Source organism: Rhea pennata, chromosome 1, assembly GCF_028389875.1.
Source record: "Rhea pennata isolate bPtePen1 chromosome 1, bPtePen1.pri, whole genome shotgun sequence".
Lineage (NCBI taxonomy): Eukaryota > Metazoa > Chordata > Aves > Rheiformes > Rheidae > Rhea > Rhea pennata.
The window spans coordinates 50,088,100-50,102,055 of record NC_084663.1 but is presented as its reverse complement, the minus strand read 5'-3'; the positions used below and the strand labels follow the sequence as shown (position 1 = coordinate 50,102,055).

Sequence of the window (13,956 nt, the reverse complement as noted above, 5' to 3'; positions counted from 1 at the left end):
ATTTTTTAAGGGGTGACAAAAAGGTGAAGAGTTGAAAACAAATTTTTTGAAATTGAGGCGGTAACATCAGATAAGTAGGCTGAGTGGGAACTGAGATTAGCTCACTTGTAATACCTAAAATCTTTGTTTTTTCAGAATCAGATTCTAGCTCTGCTAAGCACTGTACAAAAACAGTATGATGATAGTCATGAATTATTTATCTGTATGCTATTTTTTGCCATATAACTTCTACCCATTTCATTATATGCAGCTACAATTACTGTAGGATCCCTGCTTCACTTGTTGAGGAATCCTGGAAGGTGTATAATGAATGAAGCAGAGGATTGTAGAAAGAGGAAGGTTAATCTTTTAATGGAGAGAGCTTGATGATGAAAGCTGCTTTGGAACTTTTAAGTTTTAACCTTGCCTCTGCCTTTGATATCCCCCCCCCACACACACAGAGGTGAATTTGAGTTTTTAATGTATGAAACACAATCTCTCCGAGTCTTGCTTCCCCACATGTAAAATTATAGTAATATATCACCTCATTTTACCTGGATATTATGAAAATAAGTGTATAAAACCTTTCTGAATATGGTGATTGACGCTACAAAAATTCCTTTACATTGCTATTTCTGTTTTTTGACTAGTATTTAAATAATATACTGTAAACAAGGATTATGGGCACACTTTAGACAATAAAGTAATTATTTTCTCCTTCTGAGAGAGAAGTCCACAATATGGAGAAGGAAGGGTCCTCTAGTTAAAATAGTTAATAATTGATCAGTTAGATTACATAACACATATGCCTGGGCAGACTGTAGAAAACTGTAAAATTAATTTTAAAAAATCTCCAATATATTCCAGGTCTTAGAGTCATAATTCAGAGCTTAGATTTAAAATAAGAACAAGAAAACACCTTTGGATAAAAGGAAGCTATATAAACTTAAAATACTTTTGTATCTCCAGGAATTTTTCACTTTCACATTTAGAAAGTAAATCTTCAGTCACTCCATTTTGCATTAGAAATTTTTAAAAGCATGAACAGCTTATTCCTCATTACTCTACTTTCTTTAGACACTGATGTCCCAAAGAAAAGATCAGAGTGAATTTTAAAATGCTGTCTTAATCTTAGTGACTACCTTCTGTCTGTAGTGTAGGTTCTTCAAATTAGAATACCAAATAAGGATATTTGAATGTTTTTTTCATTGACAGTGAAGACTGCTGTTGTATGTAACGTTAATCGGTATAGGTTATGAAGACTGGAAAATGACAATTTCTTCAAAAACCATAGGGTTTGTAATGGCTCATTCTTTTAACTAAAATTTTCTCTAGGTGCATAGGGAAGGGTTACAAAGTATGGCTTGACTTCAGAGGCACTCCATCTACTCCATGGTATAGCAGTCATGCTGGCCATAGTGCAACATCAAATTGATGGAGATTACTAAAATACTAAATAAAAGTTCTTCAAAGAGAACAAGTATTTCTTAAAGTACCAGTTTTTCTAAAAATCTATCCCATGAGAGAAAGGGCTCTGGCAGGAGAATTCAGCATAAATCTGGCATAAAGTGGGTACTTGGTTCTTGTCAGTTTTATTAGATTTATTAGATTTCAGAAGAACTTTCTTCTAGTCTGTGGCAGCTCATTCTTTCAGAGAGAGATAAGTTGAGGCAGGAAAAACTTCTGGATCTGGGACGCTTCCAAAATGTAAATTTCAAGCAGATTTTCTTACATACGTGCATACACACACATATATGTAAACAATATATGTATATAAGAATTGTGGAGTTCTTGCTTTGCAATTTCCCTCATATTTACATGAGTCTTTTCATATATGGTAATTTCTCTTTCTCCAAAGAGGATCCACATCTCCCAGTGAAAGTGGCAGCATCAGCAGAAATCCATGGAAATCACCTAAGTGCATAGCAAAACTTTGCCTATCTTCCATTTCCTCTTTTAATATTGCATTAATGGAAGACTTTTGAGGTGAAAGGACTTCTTGCAAATAAGAAGCAGTATAAGTAATGCCAGAACCCTACAGTAAAGACAAGAAATTCCCAGAAGGTATTCTAGAGAGACTTCCTTCTTATTCTGGATCTCTAAAGGAAAATCAGTCTGAGTGTTTTCGCTATAGAACCTAATCCTTCATCTCAGTCATCATGACTGGGAGAATCTTGCATGTTTTTATGTGCTTGCTTTTACAGTGTGCTAAAGCACAGGAACTTTTTTTTTTTTTTTTTTTTGATAACCAGTAGCTAGGATGGATCTAATTGCAATATTAGAGTCCTTTCCTGCTAAAGACTTCACATTTGTCTGAACTTTCACTATTACTTGAAGAGCTAGGGCTTTCTTTAAGGGGGAAGGAGGAGAGAGTGAATGCTTAATTGTAGTAAATCATGCTTTCAGTAGATTGACTTCTACTTTAGATGTTGGTTATCCCAAAACAGTCCTTTCAAACCATTCCTGGAGCTCTGAAGGCTGCTCCAGAAAAGAAAGGAAATGATGGAAGAATACCTCAAGCCTGTTCTTCTAGCACCATGTCTGCTAGGTTTTGTGGCAGAATCTATTGGCATATTTGAAGAAATCAGTCCTGTTAGAAAACATTTTCCTAGAAAGCTTATATTTGCAAAACAATATTTACTTATTTGTTTAGTCTGAAATTAATTTGTCTCCTTCCAATTACATTTAACAATACAAAAGATATGAGGGAAAAAGATCTCAGGAAAGACTATCAGGCCACATCACTGAGCTGAGTTTTCTTCAGCTTACGTGGCCTCAGATCACATACCTAAGTATGTGTAGTTGCTTTAATACTCATGTACTGTCTCATAGCCAATATTTTTGATTCTGTAAGGTGCATTAAAAAATCTTCGTATCTCTCAAAGTCATGATAACATATGCCAGTACCTTGAGCAGAAGAGATGTTCTGGCAATGATTCACAGGCCAAATATTACAATATTGGGGATTTTAATGCTCCCCTGCGGGATGGGGCTGGGCTGCACATGCAGCAGAGTCCCAAAGTAAGAATGTCAGCTTTAGTGGTCCCTGCTGATTTGTATTCTGTTGCTGGATACTGGAAGATTAATGAAAATCTGCTGTGCCAAGCCAGCTGTTTGATAGTCATAAGACAGCCTTACACAAAGCGGTGAGTGCAAAGGAGTTCCTAGAAGGCTTTGCATCGTCATAAATGGCTATGAGCAAACCAGTAGTGTTCTTCAAACTACTGTTTTGGGAAGTTGTTTCTGACGTTGCTCCAAAAGCAATGTCGTGAAGCAACATACATTGCATGTATGTAGAAACTCTTCAAAATATGTTGCTTCTTTACAACCTTGCTAACCTCTTGTTCTCTGCATTAATTTGAAGTCATGCTTTCTGTCAGGTTTCTGGAGATAAGGAATGACTGAATTATTAGACAAGAGAAGATACTTATCTGTGAAATGGTGGGTTATGGGGAATCGAATGTATCACGTAACTGCTAAACTGCTTGGAACACTTCCATAGCTGTAGAGCTAGACCAAAAATTCCTGGGTTTGGTGAAGGCAAGATAAATATTTGGAGAGGAGGAGTGATTGTGATTTGTCAGGATATTATGACAATAATATACTTGCATTAAACCAGATACATAATAAATGATAGACCACGTAAAATGTTCAGAAGTTGGAGAGAGTAATTTCCAAATGTGAATTGGCACTTGGATTAATACCATTTCTTTTTACCAAGAGTTAAATTTCAAGTTTTTAAGTCATTGCTGAAATTATTTAGCACCTTGGAAAACTTTGCACCAGACAGCTGAAAAACGTTTCTTTTGGAGTTGTTAGGCAATAAATGGCTCATAGCCTTTTATTTTGCTTTCTCAATTGATCCTAATTTTATTCTTCACCTCTGATCCAAATGCTATTTATGCATACAATATTCCAATAGATATGAATACACTGGAATAATGCTGTTCTACTTCAACACCAAGAACAAAACTGTATCATCAAGATTGTTGTAAATACTGCAAGCACTGCATGTATTTGAACTCATTAGACTGTCTGGTTGTATTCATAAAAAATAAAGTAAAACATCAATGTCAAAAAGGAGCTAAAGAGGTGTCCTAGTAAAATTGTTGGAAACAGCTACTAGATAATAATTTGAGCATGGTTACAATTAGATAATCTGTATGGATTTTAGCACATTTTATATAGAACAAATATAACAATGTAGAGTGTCTTTCAGATCACCCTGGACTTGAAAATGTAGCACAGATTGAAAAATTTCAGGAAAAGGCCTACATGGAGTTCCAAGACTACGTAACAAAAGCATATCCTGATGATACTTACAGGTGTGTAAACTTGCACGGTTATCTCATTTGATTCTCTTTTCAGAGCATCTGTGATCTTGATTTGTGCAATATTTCTTATAATATGTAAACTTCGTTAAGAAATTACATGTAGTGAACTTATAAAATATATGTACTCACTCACTGTTGCCTTCCAAAATCAAGGCCCGAGTATACTTCGCATTTAAAAAGGAAATACTGTAAATGTTTTCATTTTGATTTGCACCCTCCTGGGATATTTGATCATTTGTCTAAGTCCAAACATACTATAGAATCCATGTACTTTGACTTGCACATTCACTTTTTTGTTTGTACTGTCACAGATATGACTGGCATAAATTATATAATCTATTGGTTTAATTATCTATGCTTTTCATGAAGTTTTTATATCAAATTTTAACTGACGTTGTCCCTTTTTACTGTTTTATATTCTCTTACTGATAACGTAATTGTGAATCACATCAAAATGTGCGACCAGAATTGCATAACACTTTTTACCAAACTTTTTTTTCAGACTGTCTAGACTTCTTCTCCGATTGCCAGCTCTTAGACTGATGAGTGCTGCTATTACCGAAGAGTTATTCTTTGCAGGACTAATTGGAAATGTTCAGATCGACAGCATCATCCCATATATTCTGCGAATGGAGACAGCGGACTACAACTCTCAAATAATTGGTCATGCCACATAAAAGTAGAAATCAAGGATTATGTACCATGGCAGTCATGGTGATGTAAATGCATACCCTGTCTCCAAGAGATGGCAATAAGCCTTCCCAAGCACCTTTCAAAAGAAGGCTAAAATTCCTCCTTTCCCGTACACTTGGGAAATGTGGTGGAGTGTCTTAAAGATCACTTCCTATTTTTCATCTGATCTTCAAGGACTTGTAAATTAACTTGGTATCTGAAGAGAATCAAGAATTGTCCGTCCTATTTTTGTAGATAGATGAACTTGGAATATTTGTTTATGAAATCCAGACTTGTGAAGAAACTGAAGAAGCTTTGACTGAACTAAGGTATCACAACTTAGTTTGATGTTTTAGATAAATAAATTAACTTTCCTCTCTGAGTTGTGTTTTCAGTGTTTTGCTGCTAGTTCTTTGTCACTGATTAAATGGAATATACATGATCAGACATCTTGAAAAGGTCAGCCTCTGTGGAAATAAGACCTTTATAATCAAGCTCAGTTTTTCTGTTGTTTTGAAGAGAGATTCATTTCTTCTACTGAATGAAACAGTGGATACCATTTCAAGTGCAGAGAAGTTAGAGAAAGTTCACTTTTTAAAAATTCTCTCTTTGTATGTTGGTGCAGTTGATTAGAAATGAAACTGCAAACGGTCAGTATTAATTGTTTTGTGGATGCAAAGGAATACTGTGTTCTAGTGCTATGTGTTGGTAGACCTATGGAAAACTAATAGAAAAGTGTGTACTGCAAGCATTCAAAGAGAGCAGCCTCCTATTTTTTTTGGTCTCAAAAGTTAAAGCTTGTTCGCACTACCCCTCCCTCCTTCACACTCAATGCACAAAGAGGCATTCTAGCTGCCTCTAACACCTTTTAACCACCGCTGTAAGAAACAAAGCATGGTGTTCTGGAATTTTGTGCATCTGTTCACCACTTTATTCTTACATAAAGATTTGAGGAATGGTTTATTATGGTTACCCTTTGACTATGTAGTTCTCCTTTCCAGTGAGTCTCATATGATTATTTCATAAATTTGAATTTGTGGAATCTGCTCTTTCTCCCTATCTTTCACAGTCTTCCCTGCTTTTCCTTTCCTTATCAGAAATGGGTCTAAACACTTCATATACCTTGCCTGATCATACTCTATGGCTCTATCTAAAGGTCTTTTTTCTGTCTTGTGGCATGTACCTCACTATCATATAACACTGATGTGGGCTCTTTTTGCTTCCTGTTGCAACAGGAAGCTATAAATCCCTACAAAATTTAATATCTGTGGCCTAAAATGAGAGAAGTATCCTAGTAAAAGTGATAGTAACACTAGCATTTAAGATTGTCAAAATGTTGGATTGAGGCCCAGGTCTGTTCATCCTGAGTTGTCTGTTTCTCTGGCAACTTTGGGAAGAGCCTTTGATCAAGAAACACATGGTTGCACCAAAATTGTTTAGCCAGAAGATCAACTCTAAGGGAGGCCTGAGCCCACTCTACAACAGCAACTCCAAGGCCAAAGCAACACTGAGGGACTACTAGGTGAGGTTTGGGTGTGTTCTGTTGTTTTTCTCAGCACCTGAGAATCTTAACCAGCCAAAAATTCACTGCCTCTGACAGTGAATTTCTCTGTTCTCTTAATTCCACCCACTAAGTGAGCTGCTCAGTCTTTCTTCCTCGGCCCAAGTTCCATATTCTGTGGCTGTACTTTAGGAGCAGTCATACCCAATACTGCAGACCAAAGCATTTGCTGCTGAGGACCCTTGACAGGACTGAATCATCTCTCAGTGTGCCTCGGCATTTGATGACTTCCTGGATGGCGACCCCAGGTGCTGGAGCTGGCCGTGGCAGCTGAGCCCTTCCCTTCCTACATCCCATCTCTCACAGGATTTCAGCTCTTCCTTCACATTCCTTGGAGTTCATGCAGTATGAGGACAACTTTTCTTCAGTGCTTGCGCCATGTGAGCTGCAGGAGGCATGCATCTCATAAGCAAGTTTTATGAAAATATGAAATAGTTTCTGCCAATACGTTGTGCATGTTTCCTCCCCAGTGGTTAAAGAGTATGCCTGCCCATCTTGCTATCTCTAATACCCAGGTGCAGATGGGAGGTGTATCATCCTTCAGTTCAGCTCTGCTTAGAAATTCTGGCACTGTTTTCTAGTCCTGTGATATTCCTAACCCATTTCTGGCCCCATTTGTATTTCAGGATATAACAGGCAAAGGACACTTACTGTCCTCTGTGATTAAACTTTTAAAGGAAGCTGACAACAGTTTACTCCTGAACAGTTTGAAGTTGGTTCCCCAGACATTTAATATACTCTTGAAAGAATTTTCCAGGCTATTGGACCTCTTTACACCAGTGTTCAGATTCATGTAGCCTAGATAATAGTAAGATGGTAATGTTTGTTTTCCATCTAAAATTAGTAGATTCTGTAAATACCTTACAGGTCCTTGCAGAAATTTTTGACTCCTGCGTTTAAATTGCTGATGTGATATGCAGTTCTTTGTTTATAGCGGGCAAAAAGTTCAGTTGATCTGGCCTTTGCATGGTACCTTCAAGCCACAGAAACAGTTGAGGAAATACCAGTGTTTCTACAGATGGAAATCTTTAGCAATTGAGCTAAATTGAGCTAATTGAACAATTTATCAGCTCATCCATCTTTATCAGAGAAGTGTTCTGGAGAAGAAGGCCACAGAACTTTATTTTCTCTGGACTACTTCTGTTCTTGCTTCCTCTTTGTCCCCTAGCCTCTTGGAAGACAAGTTAGCCTTCTTCGGTAATGCATGTACTACCATCACTATGGATTGCTGGGTCAAGAGAAGAGTTGTCTCTTTCTTAGGTTGTGTTAACTGAAGAGCATAAGAACTTTGGTCTTGTGTTTCACATTACACTGTTTAATTTCAGGTATCTGAAACATAGTCCTGCTGGTTTTTTGATGCCTGTCATCTTTGTAGGACAGCAGGAGATTCAAACCCCAATGGCTACTTTTTTCCCACTCCCACACTTCTGTTCTTTTCCTGGAAATCCCTTGGACTTCATCTGGAATTTTTGCCCAGGGAATTAACTCATTCATGTTCTTCTGTTCATATCCTTGATTTCCAGGCCTGAGACTTCCCTTTTGTGGGCAGGTTTAGCTCAGCTGGTTAGACCGTGGTGCTGCAAATGCCAAGGTTGCGGGCTCAGTCCCCGTATGGGCTATGCTGAGGGTTAAACTAGATGATCTCCAGAGGTCTCTTCCAACCTTACCATTCTATGACTCTATGATTCAAAGGTTGGGTCATGAGGGAAAAATAAAGAGTATTGTCATTTTATTTACACAGGATAGAGACTTTCAGACATCCTTGAATCTGGCTATCTTGACAGGTAAGAAATCAATCAGGAAATCTCTGGACTAGATAACAAAGTATTACATTTTGAAAACAATACAGTTAAGTCACCATCAGTAATCTTAATAGATCTCCGACTGCATTTGAGACTTTGTTCAGTAATAGCTATTCCTTATCTTTACAAACTAGACAGTTGGAGCTTCATTCATCTAGTGAACTTGATTTAACAAATTCAAGAAATCTTCAACCAAAGAACGAAAAAGTCTCCCACAGTCACCTTTTTCAGAGAGTATGGGCCTAGTTCCCTAGAGAATAGGGAGCTAGATTCCTACTTTCTAGTTCTCTAGAGAATAGAGATTCCAGTTACTTGTGTGTTGTCCATATATACATTAACTGTATACCCTTCTCCCTTGATTTGTCGGGATATTACACCCTCTATACTTGCTGTCAAGTGCAAGAAAAGAAAAAGATGTGAGTATAAGCTGAGGGCCAAAATACCCCCAGTTTCTGGTCTTGAATACCTCTGTTTGGACATCTGTAGAGCGAATGTGCATGTAAGCAACACATTTCAAAGAGTTCTGGCTACGGGTAAGTAACCTTTTTTTCCAAAGATTATTCTTATGGAAATTTTAAGAAAACTTTCACTATTCAGGTCAGTATTGGCATAAGGTAGGGTGCGGGTTGCCCTATGCTGCCTGGCAAGTAATCTGTCTTGTCTTCATGATGATCCCATAGTGCAGGCTGTTGCTTTTATGTTATTCACCTTGCTCATCAAGATTCTTCAGGAATCATTTTGAGTTCTTAAGCTATAAATGTCATGCTTTTGATAAGGAACAAGGCATAATGTGGGTTTTCTCAGGAATGGGAACTTTAAAGCAGGTAAATTAATACAGGGATGAATATGCATGTTTCAATTTCTGTCGTTTTTAAGATAACTGCTGCTCAATTAAATGACCATACTAAATTACCTTCAACTCAGGCCCCTTGTGTTTCTAATGGCCATTTGTTCTGATGACATGATCTCACATTACCACCTCTGTGACTTACTGTCCTTTTCTTCATACGAATAAATCTTTGCTACTGAATGAAAGGCTGGCTAATATTACTCTTTTCATGCTGTTCAGCAACACTGGTGATCTACTAATAAAAATATAAATACTGAAATTCATTCCACTATGGACATGAGCATATTTCAATAATTTTGTGACATTTTTCTTTACCCTTAATTTATTTTTCTGCTTTTTTATTTTCAGCAGTCTTAGAGTTTTCACACCCAGGACTTAACCAAACTATGGCATTTACTAGCCTAATAAAAATGAAAGGGCAAGTTTATTTTCAACAGCTTTAAAATTTTCAATCTTGAGAGCAAGAAAAATGATTTTTAGTATAAACTGCATGAATGAAAAAAATGAGTAAATTTATACATTTTTGAATCCTATCATTAAAGAGGGGAGCAATGTTATACATAATGAACTCACTAGTTTGAAACATTTTTCTTAAAACTGTATGTTGTAAATATATACATGTGACGAGGTTGCTTGTTTCATACTGGTAAAAACAGTTGTTGTATTTAAAGTTTTTCAAAAGTACTTTCATTGCAATACCATCTGCAGTCACAAATTTACCCTGTCAATACATTTCTTGTCTGTGATTTTCAGCGTCAGTGAAAAGTCAGTCATTGGTCTGTTCATTTTGTTTGGCTTCCAGTTTGCTAGTACATCAGCTTTAATGTAAGCATCGGAATATCACTGTAATTGTCTTGCTGTTGTATAAAAGTCACTGTAGATGTCTTGAAACCTGACTAAAATTGTAAATTCTATTTTGGCTGTATTTTTTAAAATAAATTGTAACTTTCTTTATAGAAAACAATTGTAATAACCTATTTGCTTGTTAGTGTTTTATATGAATTGACTTACCTAAGAGTATATGTGATTACAAAGAGTTTGTGGATATTTCACACTTCTATTACACAATGTAGTGTTGTCAATTATACTGAGACTCTGGGATTTGTGATAGTTGCAATATTTTACTGTTTTCTACCTTTTGTTGCTATTAACCTTTTGGTTTTGTGCTTACTACTTTCAGGCCTATGAATCTGCATATTTGAAAGTTCAATAATTTATTGTAAAATTTAACTTACCAGCACTTTGGCTTTTAAAACACTACATAGAAATGTACTACACTGAACTCTGATCACAGGTCTTCATATAATGCAATAATCTGTCATTCAATTCATTATTGATCAGTTTAAAGTTGGAGTTTAGAGGAGGGTCAGATACTTTTTCTTTTAAAAAAATATGGACTTCATCTGTTAGGGTTTAATTATAATCACCTCTGTTTTAAACATTACTTGGACAAACAAACAATTTATCCATGTTTATTATTGTGAATCTTATCACAGGATTCAATCCATTCCAGAATCTGACTTTTCAATGATAATTTTAAGAAGTGTGGGTTGTTTTTTTTTTTTTTTCACTCTTATAATTATAAACGAATGCAGTGTTTGCATGAAGGTGCAGGTAAACTTAAACACAATCCAAAGAAGCTTCACTGAGAAGTGAGCTACCATTCTTTCCATGTTTAAATTCTGAAATATATTTATCATGAAGTAAATAGTATTACTCTCTAATACACTGAAGATAAAAGGTGCAGTGGCAACAGATAAAGTTTGGGTAATTCACTGAGTTGAATATGAGTCCTGGAAATAAGGATTTAGACCCTCTTCTCCACCAGAATTAACTCTCTTGGCTCTTTTTAAAAAACTTACCTTTCTCAGTAATTTAGCAGAGCCCTGGTCCCCTTAGTCAGGCTGCTAATCAAGCACTCTCTCCTTCTCATTGCATTTTCTTTTTTGTAGCCTTATGTTTACCTCTGAAGGGAAGAGCTCTATAGAAAAAGTGCTCTTCTGGTGAATAGTAAACAGTTGTACAGAAACTTCATTTACCCACAGCATCCCCTTTTCTCTTTCTACTCAAGAAACATTCCCAACACCAGTTCTCTGTTTCTTCTTCAGACCTCCCTGTGAAATAACCCCAAAGAACATCTGTACATCATCATATATCATCCTTTTGTGTTAATACATGCCTCTGAACAGCTCTATTTAGCCACCTCAGGCCTCCTGAACCCTCTGAATTCTCAAGCATAAAGCCCAACCCTTGCTCTGATTCATACACTAATACATAATACAATTTTCTACTACATTAATGTTTTTCTGAAGTGAGGGTTATGCATTTCAGCTTGAGTACGGAAATGGAATGTGTCCTCTGAGTCCTGGTGCTGGAGGAGAGAAGAGTATTTTTAGCTTTTGTGTGGTGGTGGAAAAAAGGAAGAGCATAGGTGCGATGTTTTGGGGACTCTTTTAACTAACCTGTGGTGGAGTTGCCTGTGATTGCAGAGAAACTGGATTGACCTGCTCCACCATGGGTTCTTCTGAGTTAAGACAGCACATCTCACACAGCAGAACTGTTCACTGGACATCCAGAGAAACAAAGTGCTATGCTTTGAAGCTGTCTACTAGCTTCCCAAACAAGCAGCTTAGTTGACAATAGACTTGTAAGGAGCTAACTCAGTGGTTTTGGTCCTGCAGATTTCTGAGTGCTCTACACACCAAGAGTCCAGTGCCTGAGGAGCTGCTAAGAAGCTGTTCATTGCTGACATGGAGGACGCTCTGAGCCTAGTGATGTGTCTAAGCTCCTTAGGAGCTTATTCAGGAGCGTACCAAATAGCTGCACGTTTTGGTTAACAGAGGAGAGCTAAGGAATGATATAAGGTTTTCTTTCATACTATAACCAGTGGAATTTGGCCACTGCAAAGTGAAATATGAAAGCAGAGTTACTGCTTGTGGCATAACCTGAACAATCCTTAAGTAGTGACATGCATTTTCAAAAAATGGCAGTAAATTATCATTTTGGGTTAAGTGTTTTACTGTTGTCACTTTAGTATACACATATTTGAATGGGTTTTGAAAATTACAAAACACATATTTGTAAGTTCTTTAGTCATATTATACTTTAATTTCAGTCTATGAATTAGCCTTTTAATCTTTTAGAGTAGCTGAACCCAAGTGACAAAGACTTTTTTGCTGTGCCTCTGGGAAACAATGTGGATTACAGGACTGGCTAGAAATCTGATGGTGAAAGCATTAGAATTTGCCTTGCTTTGACTAGACTAAGAGAGACTATATTTAGAGATTGGACCGGAAGTAGGGGATAGTGAATTGTGGAGAACTGTGTAATGGATTTTGCCTCTAGAACTTTCACGTTTCAGGAGGAGACAGGAATTCTGTCACTAGAATTTTCAAAATCTTTACAATTTGGTCTTGCTTGCCTTTAATGTGTTGAATTTGTTTCTTACTTTAATTCTGTGGTTGTGAATCATTGCAGCATAAATTTATGTGACTTTACTAAGAATAGAAGGAAATAGCAGTGGAATAGAAAAGCACAATAAAAACATTTCTTCTAAGGTAAAAGATAAAACTGAATTACTCTGTAGCTCAACTGATTTTTGCACTTTGTGAGAATAAACGAATATAGGTGTTTCAAGATCAACTGTACCACAGAATAAAGTTCTTTAAATAAAAACTAAAACTTGTAGGATTCAGTGAGACTGCTCTGTGCTGTCCAAGTCATCAAGAAGTTGCATGCCATAGGAGATGGCTGTACCTTTGAAAAATATGTTCTTACTTACTATTCTCTTGTTCCGTATTAGAAACAAAGCAACTAAAGTGTTCAGATTGGGGCGGGAGGTTAGGGAGTCAAAGCCAAAAGGGATCTCTACAGTAGCTTAGTCCAACCTCATGCGGATCATAGGCTATTCAAATTCCATATCAATGCTTGTTTTTACAAGAAAATCACACAGTTTTAATTTTTATATTTCCAATGACATGGAGTTCATAACCCTTGGAATATTGTTCAAGTGGTTAAAAGGCTTGTTAAAATTTGCATTTTCTACTCGCAATTTATCTTGCTTTGGGTTTCATCTATTTTAGCCTTGGTAAATTGAAAGATTGCATTAAATTTTTTTTCTCTATATAGGAACCAAAAGAGGGAGATCAAGTCATCTCTCAGCCTTCTCTTCAATAAAATAGATTTAACTTCTTAGTGTTTCACTATATTATCCAAGTGATTGAAGTATTTTTGTCACTCTTCTCTAAATGTTCAAATTTCAGGTAGGCTCTTGAAAATTACAAAGCATTATAACAGTCTAGACTGGACAAGTGCCAAATAATGCCTAAGAAACAGAACTTCACTATCCATTCCTACCATACAGACCTCTGTGCATCTAAATACTGATTCCCTTCTCCCTTGTGGTCCCAGCATCGCCCTGTTCACTCACTGTGTCACCCAAGTCCTTCTCCAATACGAGTTAGAAGGGTGGTAAAATTTCAAAAAAAAAAAAAAAAAAAAATCCTCTGGAATAACTGCTAAGAACGCCGCCCGAGGTCTGCTAGTAAGTCCTGGCCGTTTACTCGGACCACAGGAAAGGACGAGGAGGGCAGGAGTTCCTGACGCAGTAATGCTCAGCACAGTAAACTTCCCGGGAACAGAAGTAAAACCTTAATACCGTTAAGACTTATACCGACCGTAGGAGCCCCAGTGCCGAGCAGACCACGCAGGCGACGCCGAGCTCCTCCATTTTGACCGCTACCACGAGAAGCGGCGGCG

At 37.0% G+C, this 13,956-nt stretch overlaps 1 protein-coding gene across 6 annotated transcripts in view; it reads left to right on the top strand.

The window, feature by feature from the left end:
* NR2C1 (nuclear receptor subfamily 2 group C member 1) overlaps positions 1-5,367 on the top strand; it is a 53,305-nt gene extending 47,938 nt beyond the window's left edge. For all 6 annotated transcript variants that reach the window (XM_062585396.1, XM_062585413.1, XM_062585366.1 and 3 more), the window contains 2 exons: positions 4,199-4,304; positions 4,816-5,367. In XM_062585396.1, the coding sequence (XP_062441380.1) occupies positions 4,199-4,304; positions 4,816-4,990 (281 nt within the window). In that variant the 3' untranslated portion in view covers positions 4,991-5,367. The remainder of the gene's footprint in view (positions 1-4,198; positions 4,305-4,815) is intronic.
* Positions 5,368-13,956: the final 8,589 nt, after the last annotated feature.